Source organism: Dryobates pubescens, chromosome 33 (assembly GCF_014839835.1).
Source record: "Dryobates pubescens isolate bDryPub1 chromosome 33, bDryPub1.pri, whole genome shotgun sequence".
Taxonomy (NCBI): domain Eukaryota; kingdom Metazoa; phylum Chordata; class Aves; order Piciformes; family Picidae; genus Dryobates; species Dryobates pubescens.
The window spans coordinates 3,460,359-3,469,952 of NC_071644.1; the positions used below are offsets into that span (position 1 = coordinate 3,460,359).

At 57.4% G+C, this 9,594-nt stretch overlaps 1 protein-coding gene across 1 annotated transcript; it reads left to right on the forward strand.

The window, feature by feature from the left end:
- The first annotated feature begins 2,573 nt into the window (after positions 1 to 2,573).
- CDA (cytidine deaminase) lies at positions 2,574 to 5,877 on the forward strand. The gene is made up of 4 exons (XM_009906817.2): positions 2,574 to 2,809; positions 4,291 to 4,402; positions 4,624 to 4,681; positions 5,693 to 5,877. Exons 1-4 carry the CDS (start codon positions 2,635 to 2,637, stop codon positions 5,804 to 5,806), a joined length of 459 nt encoding a protein of 152 aa, XP_009905119.2. The 5' UTR covers positions 2,574 to 2,634; the 3' UTR covers positions 5,807 to 5,877.
- The last annotated feature ends 3,717 nt before the right edge of the window (positions 5,878 to 9,594 follow it).

Here is a 9,594-nt window from a genome sequence, read left to right on the forward strand (position 1 = left end):
CCCCACTTATTTTTTTTAAGCATTTGGGGGTTCTTGTGGATGCAGCAGAGAGGCCCTGAGCTTGGGGAGCCACAGACATGCTCCAGCTGCTTTGAGATTTGCAAACGGGGGTGAGAAAGGGGTAAAATAGCAGCCTGTGCCCCCCCAGGTTTTGGTCCATTTAGGAAGGAAAACCTCAGCAGGGTGTTGCAGGGAGTAGGAAGCCATTTCCCAGCAGCTTCCCAGCTTTGCTGTGGTCTGAGCAAAGCAACTGCAGCCTTAAAATAGCAGCTTTGCAGGCAGGCAGCACCAGCCCTGTTCCTCTCACTGCTGTGGCCTTGTAGCTCGCTTTCTTTCTCGCTTTCTTTCTCTCTTTCTTTCTCTCTTTCTCTTTCTCTCTCTTTCTCTTTCTCTCTCTTTCTCTTTCTCTCTCTTTCTCTCTCTTTCTCTCTTTCTCTTTCTCTCTCTCTCTCTTTCTTTCTCTGTTTCTTTCTCTCTCTCTTTCTCTCTCTCTCTCTTTCTCTCTCTTTCTCTTTCTCTTTCTCTCTCTTTCTCTTTCTCTTTCTCTTTCTCTCTCTTTCTCTTTCTCTCTTTCTCTCTCTTTCTCTCTCTCTCTTTCTTTCTCTCTCTCTTTCTTTCTCTCTCTCTTTCTTTCTCTCTCTCTTTCTTTCTCTCTCTCTTTCTTTCTCTCTCTCTTTCTTTCTCTCTTTCTCTCTCCCTCCCTTCCTCCCTCCCTCCCTTCCTTCCTTTCTTCTTTCCTTTCTTCCTTCCTTTCTTCTTTCCTTTCCTCCTTCCTTTCTTCTTTCCTTTCCTCCTTCCTTTCTTCTTTCCTTTCTTCCTTCCTTTCTTCTTTTCTTCCTTCCTTCCCTTCTTTCTTCCTTTCTTCCCCAGCCAGAATCACTACAGTTTGCCTGAATCTGTGTGGTTTTGGGTTTTTCAGTGACTTGCAGCTCAGGGTGTGTGGTTTGCTCCTGGCACCAGGCTGGGTTTGGAGAGGTGGCAGCTTGTGACCAAGTGCACATGAGGAAGGTTTTTATCTACACCAGCCTCTTGCTCTTGTTGTTTCTGCTCTCACCCTCAGCAGCAGAGATAAGGAGGCTTTTATTGAACCACTTGCTGTTCACAACCACAGGGCAGGCTTAAACCCTCCCCAAGAGCTCATTGATTAATTAGGAAGTGGGGTCCCCCCTGCTCTGATCTGCTCCCACAGTGCCTCCCACCAGCTGCCCTGAGCTGGGTTTTCCTTTCCTCTCCCAGATGCTAGGGGAATCACACCACATAATGGGGGCACAGGGGGATCTGTGGCTCATTTTAGAGGAGAAAAACAACCAGGTTTTGCTGGAATAAAAAGGGCTTGGAGCTGATTCAGGGCTGCCAACCCTTCCCCTCCAGCTGCCTATTGCTTTGGCTGCCTGGCCTTGCAAGTAGCTGTTGTCATTAGGTTCCAGGGGGAACAGCCACCTGCTCCAGCTCAAGGAAACTGCCACCAGGGAGGTGGTGGAAGCCTCCTGCCTGGAGGTGTTTGCAGCCAGGCTGGAGGTGGCTGTGAGCAACCTGCTGTGGTGTGAGGTGTCCCTGCCCATGGCAGGGAGGTTGGGACTGGCTGAGCCTTGAGCTCCCTTCCAACCCTGACGGTTCTGTGGTTCCAGGGTGAACAGACACCTGCTCAGCACCAGGAAGATGAATCTCCTGGTTACCCCCTGGGGCAATGTGCATCCCAGTATCCCAGTTTTGGTTTCTGAGGCTGCCTGTGGTCCTCTCTCTCTGTGCTCCTGGCATCTCCACCACAACGGAGGCTGCATCCAGTTCAGGCTCCTCATCCCAGCCTGTCGTGGCTCAGCAGCAGCAACCAGCAGCCCACATTTGCTGGCAAACCCAGCTGCTAAGGTCAAAAATCCCCCCCCAAATCCAGCAAACTGGACCCAAATCCCAGGGATCAATCTTGCAGCCCCAAACTGGGACACCCAGCTCTGCCAGCAAGGGGAAGAGCAGAGAAATCTTTGATCCAAGAGCCATTTGGTGCATCCCAGGAGCCCTTTTGCCCCACTTCCCAGGGAAGCATGATGGAATCCCACTGTTTGGGGCTTGAAGGTATCTCCCAAGCTGGGCTTTCATCATCTCTACCTTCAGCTTTCCCAGCTGTTAAACATTAAAAGACCTGGAGGTGGGGGGGAAACACGAAAGGAGGCACACACACACACATAATTAATTCATTCTGGGGATCAATCACACTGATTGCTGTTCTTTCGATCTCTCTGATCAGGAGCTGCCATCCCTCCCTCCATTATCCCCGTGGGAGCTGTGCAACCAGTTTGCAACTGGGGAGGGGAAGGAACAAGAGAAAAAAAGCAGCCACAAAGGAACCAAACCACCGAGGCGGGGACGGAAAAAGAGCTTTGCCGGGACAGAGAGGAGGAGGAGGAGGAGGTAAACCAACAAAAAACGAAGGAGAAAAGGGAAGAAAACGAGACAGCAGACAGGGAGGGGACGTGAGAACCCCTGATCCTGATGGACTGAAGGGGTGGGGAGGGAGAGAGGGAGGGAGGAAAGGGGGGGTCGGGGATGCTGCCTGCCAGCCGGGGCGTTATCCCAGCCGGGCTGGGCGAGGAAATATTTAACTGCAGCGTCAGCGGGCAGGGCAGGAGGGTGGCAGGCATGGAGGGCTGCGGGCAGCGCCGGGCCCCCGCCGCCCCTTCAGGCCAAGCCCAGGCTGAGCGCCTGCAGCTTTTGCTCCGTCGCAGCCGGGAGGCCAAAAGCTGCGCTTATTGCCCCTACAGCCGCTTCCCGGTGGGCGCTGCGCTGCTCACCGCCACGGGGGAGATCTTCTCCGGTAAGCCAGAGCTCTGTCACCACCTTCCTTGGGCTGCTTGGGGGGGCTCCCCTCGCAAGCTTTCGGCCAGGTATAGGGGTGTAGTAAAGGTGCCAGGGGGTGCTGGTTGTCCCCCTCCCTTCCCCCCGCTCTACTCCCCCGTCGCCTTCCCTAGGTGCCTCTGGGCTGCCGCCAGCCCGGAGCCAGCCAAAGATCACAGCGGGGATGGGAAAAGAAACAGGGCAAGTGGGGGAATGTGTTGGGGAGAGGCTGGGACGGGTGGGAAATGGCTTTTCTTTGGAAACTCCCCCCAGAATAACTCAGCTGGAGGGAAGCTGCTGGGGGTTGAGAGCCCAGGAGCAGGTGGGGCAGGTGGGAAATGGCTTTTCTTTGCCATTTCTCCCCCAAAACAACTCTCCCTGAGGGAAGCTGGAGGGGTTCAAGAGCCCCAAATCAAGTGGTCCACATGGAAAATGCCTTTTCCATGCCAGTTCTCCCCAAACCAACTCGCCCTGAGGGAAGCTGGAGGGGTTCAAGAGCCCCAAATCAAGTGGTCCACATGGAAAATGCCTTTTCCATGCCAATTCTCCTCAAAACAACTCACCCTGAGGGAAGCTGGAGGGGTTTAAGAGCCCAAGACAAGGTGGTGCACATGGAAAATGCCTTTTCTTTGCCAATTCCCCCCAAAACAATTCTCCCAGAGGGAAGCTGGTGGGATTCAAGTGCCCTAGACTTGGTGATCCACATGGAAAATGCCTTTTCCATGCCAATTCCCCCCAAAACAACTCACCCTGAGGGAAGCTGGAGGGGTTCAAGAGCCCCAAATCAAGTGGTGCACATGGAAAATGCCTTTTCTTTGCCAATTCCCCCCAAAACAACTCACCCTGAGGGAAGCTGGTGGGGTTTAAGAGCCCAAGACAAGGTGGTGCACATGGAAAATGCCTTTTCTTTGCCAATTCCCCCCAAAACAATTCTCCCAGAGGGAAGCTGGTGGGATTCAAGTGCCCTAGACTTGGTGATCCACATGGAAAATGCCTTTTCCATGCCAATTCCCCTCAAAACAACTCACCCTGAGGGAAGCTGGAGGGGTTTAAGAGCCCAAGACAAGGTGGTGCACATGGAAAATGCCTTTTCCATGCCAGTTCTCCCCAAACCAACTCACCCTGAGGGAAGCTGGAGGGGTTCAAGAGCCCCAAATCAAGTGGTCCACGTGGAAAATGGCTTTTCTTTGCTAATCCCCCCCAAAATAACTCATCTGGAGGGAAGCTGGTGGGGTTCAAGACCCCCAGATCACGAGGTCCACATGCAAAATGCCTTTTCCATGCCAGTTCTCCCCAAACCAACTCACCCTGAGGGAAGCTGGTGGGGTTCAAGTGCCCCAGACCAGGTGGTGCACGTGGAAAATGGCTTTTCTTTGCCCTTTCCCCCCCCAAACTAAGTCTCCCAGAGGGCAGCTGGTGGGCCTGGGGGTGCCTGAGGGGGTGCTGGGTGCTTCCTGCCAGGGTGCAACGTGGAGAACGCCTGCCACAGCCTGGGGGTGTGCGCCGAGCGCGCTGCCATCCTGAAAGCCATCTCCGAGGGCCACACCAGCTTCAAGGCCATGGCCATCTGCAGGTGAGGGCACACTGAGAGCTGGGAATGGGAGGGATGGGATGGGGGGAGCCAGGGGGAAAAGCTGCAGCAGCACTAAGTGGGGTTCTTCTTTGGGGGGGGCGGGGGTTGTAAGGTTTTGGGGAGGAATTAGGGTGGAAATCTGCCGTGGGTTGGTATTTATTGTTGTGGGAAGGGCTTCTGCAGCCTGAGGCTGAGCTCTGTGCCCTCTTTTCCTTTGGCAGTGACATGAGGGATGGCTTCATCACACCCTGTGGAGCCTGCAGACAAGTGATGAGAGAGGTGATGGCTCGTATGGGGGTCCTACGTCCCCTGGTCCCAGGCATCATCCCCCTGACCCCAGGCATCATCCTCCCAACCCCAGGCATCCCCTCCCTACCCTGCCCTGATCCCAGGCATCCCCCCCTGATCCCAGGCATCATCCCCTGACTCAAAGCATCATCCTCCCAGCCCCAGGCATCATCCTCCCAGCCCCAGGCATCCCCTCCCTACCCTGCTCTGATCCCAGGCATCATCCCCTTGACTCCAGGCATCATCCTACCGACCCCAGACCTCCCCTCCCTACCCTGCCCTGAGCCCAGGCATCATCCCCCTGACTCCAGGCATCATCCCCCTGACTCCAGCCATCATCCCCCTGACTCCAGGCATCCCCTCCCTACCCTGCCCTGATCCCAGATATCCCCCACCCTGATCCCAGGCCTCACCCCCCTGACTCAAGGCATCCCCACCCTGACCCCAGACATCTCCCCAACCACAGGCATCATCTCCTGACCCCAGGAATCTCTCCCAAACACACCCAGCCCCAGCTCTGAGCTCCTCCAATGCCTCTCTCCACAGGGAAAAGGCTATTCTTCCCTGTCTCTGTCCCATGGGAGTGGGTGGTAATCTATTAACTTGCCCTCCTCAGGGAGTTTTATTCCTCCTGGGTGGTGGATTTGACCCTGGAGCCGTCAGCCCAGCTCCAAGAAGCCTGAAAACAGGGGGTTTCCTGCAAAAGCTGAGCTCTCCATGGAGCCCATCTGGTTCTTGCCTCCCTCCAGAGCAACCACAGCTCACTTTGGGGTGATTAATAGATGAAGGGATGCAGGGCCCTGCTCAGAGGCTGAGTTTAGCAGGTTTGAAGGCACCAGAGCTCACCTTGAGGGAGCAAACCACCAGGATCTTGAGCCCAAAAGACCTCCTAAGGGGAGATGAGGCTGAAAAGCCACCCCCAAAATACACATCCAGAGGGGGATGTTCCCTGCCAACCCAGAGGTTCTTCATCAGGCATTTCTCCTTTCTCTCCTCCTCCAGTTTGGCACAGACTGGGACATCTACCTGACCAAAGCAGATGGCACCTACATCATCAAGAGGCTGGAGGAGCTGCTGCCACTCTCCTTTGGCCCTGAAGACCTGAAGAAGGTGTGAGCAGCACAGCCACCACCAGCCTTTGCCCTTCAGCAGCAGGGGACAATCATAGAACTGTCAGGGTTGGAAGGGAGCTCAAGGCTCAGCCAGCTCCAACCCCCTGCCATGGGCAGGGACACCTCACACTGCAGCAGGCTGCTCACAGCCACCTCCAGCCTGGCTGCAAACACCTCCAGGCAGGAGGCTTCCACCACCTCCCTGGGCAGCCTGTGCCAGGCTCTCACCACCCTCCTGGGGAACAACTTCTTCCTCGCATCCAATCTCAATCTCCCCACTTCTAGTTTTGCTCCATCCCCCCCAGTCCTATCCCTCCCTGACACCCTCAAAAGTCCCTCCCCAGCTTTCTTGGAGCCCCCTGCAGATCCTGGAAGGCCACAATGAGGTCTCCTGGGAGCCTTCTCCTCTCCAGCCTGCACAACCCTAACTCTCTCAGGCTGTGCTCACAGCAGAGCAGCTCCAGCCCTCTGCTCCTCCTCCTGGCCCTTCTCTGGACACCTTCCAGCCCCTCCAGAGCCTTCCTGGCACAGAGGCTCCAGAGCTGGCCCCAGAGCTCCAGCTGTGGTCTCAGCAGAGTGGAGCAGAGGGGCAGAATCCCCTCCCTGGCCCTGCTGGCCACACTTCTCTTGCTGCAGCCCAGGCTCTGCTTGGCTCTCTGGGCTGCAAGTGCTCCCTGCTGGCTCCTGTTGAGCTTCTCCCCCAGCACTCTTCAGGGCTGCTCTCCAGCCAGTCCCTGCCCAGCCTCTAGCAGTGCCTGGGATTGCCCTGCCCCAGCTGCAGGACTTTGCCCTTGGCCTTGTTGAACCTCATGAGGTTGTCATGTGCCCAGCTCTGCACCCTCAAAACCCCCTCCCCAGCTTTCTTGTAGCCCCCTGCAGATCCTGGAAGGCCACAATGAGGTCTCCTGGGAGCCTTCTCCTCTCCAGCTTGCACAACCCCAACTCCCTCAGTCTGTGCTCACAGCAGAGCAGCTCCAGCCCTCTGCTCATCTGAACGGTTGAGGATGCCTCCCCTCCTCTCCCCCTCCCCAAGATTGCCCAGTGTGTAAGGGGCTTTGTGTGGGACAATGCAATGGGAAATGTCTTTGCAGTGTTAAGCTCTCCCTGCTCCTCTCCCTCACCTTCTGCTTCAGGGCTGATTTGCAGACACCTGCCCCCACCTTGCTGCGGGGAAGAAGCCAAATCAAGTGACAGACATTCACTTGCAGGACAAAAAAGGTTGTTCAGGCTGGAGGACAGGAGCAAGTTCCCAGGCTGGGAAGGGGTTGGAGCCCATCTTGGGCTTCTCAGAGTCATAGAATCAGAGAGTGGTGCAGGCTGGAAGTGACCTCTGGGGGATCATCGAGTCCAGCCCCCTTGGATCACGCAGGGCAGGTCACATCCAGGTAGGTTCTGAGAGTCTCCAGAGAAGGAGACTCCACAACTCCCCTGGGCAGCCTGCTCCAGGGCTCCAGCACCCATCGAAGAAGTTGCTCCTCATGTTGAGGTGGCGCTTCCTGGGGTCCAGCTTGTGCCCACTGCCCCTTGGCCTGTCCCTGGGCACCACTGAGCAGAGCCTGGCCCCAGCCTCTTGCCCCCGCCCCCAGCCTTTAGCTCTTGCTGAGCATTGAGAAGATTCCCTCTCAGGCTGCTCTTCTCCAGGCTCCAAAAAACCACTCCTGAGGGCTGCAAGCTCACTGCCTGGGGAAAAGCTGAAGTCTTCAGCTCCAGGTGGGAAGCCAAAGCAGAAAGGAGAAGCTCCACCAACCCCAGGGGGTGACCACAAAGCAGCTCAGGGCAGCCAAGCCGCTGGAGCTGAGTGTGGTCCTCTCCTCACTTCTCTCCAAAGCTTCTTTGCTTTTGTTCTTCGTGGGGATGAAGAAAGAGAGGAGTTTTGGGGGGAGGTTCTGGAGGGTTTCCTGTCTGCAGAGCAATGCCCTTTGCTGATTGCACTCTGCAGTCAATCATGCACAATGCAAACTGGTTGGGGACCATTTCCCAGCCAGTGCCAGGCTGGGCACTGCTGTCTGTGCCCAGGTGAAATAAAAGCAGCTCTGGGTTTATCTCCTGCAGTGTTGGCAATTGATGAGTTAAGGGGAAGGGAGAAGGGGAAGGGAAGAGGGGAAGGGGGAAGGGGGAAGAGAAGAGGGGAAGGGGGAAGGGGGAAGAGGGGAAGGGGGAAGAGGGGAAGGGGGAAGAGGGGAAGGGGGAAGAGGGGAAGGGGGAAGAGGGGAAGGGGGAAGAGGGGAAGGGGGAAGAGGGGAAGGGGGAAGAGGGGAAGGGGGAAGAGGGGAAGGGGGAAGAGGGGAAGGGGGAAGAGGGGAAGGGGGAAGAGGGGAAGGGGGAAGAGGGGAAGGGGGAAGAGGGGAAGGGGGAAGAGGGGAAGGGGGAAGAGGGGGAGGGGGAAGAGGGGAAGGGGGAAGAGGGGAAGGGGGAAGAGGGGAAGGGGGAAGAGGGGAAGGGGGAAGAGGGGAAGGGGGAAGAGGGGAAGGGGGAAGAGGGGAAGGGGGAAGAGGGAAGGGGGAAGAGGGAAGGGAAAAGGGGGAAGAGGGAAGGGAAAAGGGGGAAGGGGAAAGGCAAAAGGGGGAAGGGGGAAGGGAAAAGGGGGAAGGGGGAAGGGGGAAGGGAAAAGGGGGAAGGGGGAAGGGGGAAGGGAAAAGGGGGAAGGGGAAGAGAAAAGGAAAAGGGGAAGGGGGTTCCTGGGGCTGCCCCACTGCCAGGCAGTGGCAGGTGGAAGGTACTTGCTCTGCAGGCAGGACATGCCCAGGGCACTGCATGGCCCACAGGCAGCACCCTCCTGCCTTCCCTGGCAGTGCATAGGCTGTGCCCTGCTCCATGCCCTGCTGTGCACTGGGCTGTGTGCCAGCCGTGCCCAGGGCAGGACTCTGCTCCGTGCCACGCTGTGCACTGGGCTGTACCCTGGCTGTGCCCCACCATGCACTGCTTTGTGCTGTGCTATGCCCAAGTCACACCTGGGGTAGTGCTGTGCTCCATGCCCTGCTGTGCACTGGGCTGTGTGCCAGCCCTGCCCAGGGCAGGACTCTGCTCTGTGCCACGCTGTGCACTGGACTGTGCCCCACTGCTTTGTGCTGTGTCCAAAGACATCCCCAGGGCAGTTCTCTGCTCCATCCCCTGTTGTGCACTGGGCTGTGCCTAAGTCATGCCCAGGGTGATTTCATGCTCCATGCCCTGCTGTGCATCAGGCCATGGCCCACTGCTCACAGCCTGTGCCCTGCTCCATGCCCTCTTGTGGACTGTGATATGCCCTGGCTCTGCCCAAGCCGTGCCCAGCTCAGTGTTATGCTCTGTGCCCTGCCCCATGCACAAGGCACACCAAGCCGTGCCCTCCTCTGTGCCCTGCATTGCACAGGCCTGTACCATGGCTGCACTCTGCTCCATGCCCTGCTGTGCACTGGGCTGTGCCCTGCTCCATGCCCTTCTTGTGGCCTGCTTCATGCTGAGACCTGCCATACGCTGGGCTGTGCCTTGGCCATGCCCAGAACATTGCTCTGCTGGTGCCACTCTTCATGCTGTGCCTTGCCAAGCAGAGAGCTGTGCCCTGGCCATGCCTTGCTGGGCATTAGGCTGTGCCCTGCTCCACGCAGAAGGCACTGCCCTTCTGGAGCCTTGTGCCATGCCCAGACATGTCCCTGGCTGTGCCCTGCTCCATGCAGACAGCATTACCCTGCTGGTGCCCTGTGTTGTGCCCTGCATCGCCCCGGGCTGTGCCCTGCTGGTGCCCTGTGCCGTGCCCTGCATGGCCCCGGGCTGTGCCCTGCTGGTGCCCTGTGCCGTGCCCTGCTGGTGCCCTGC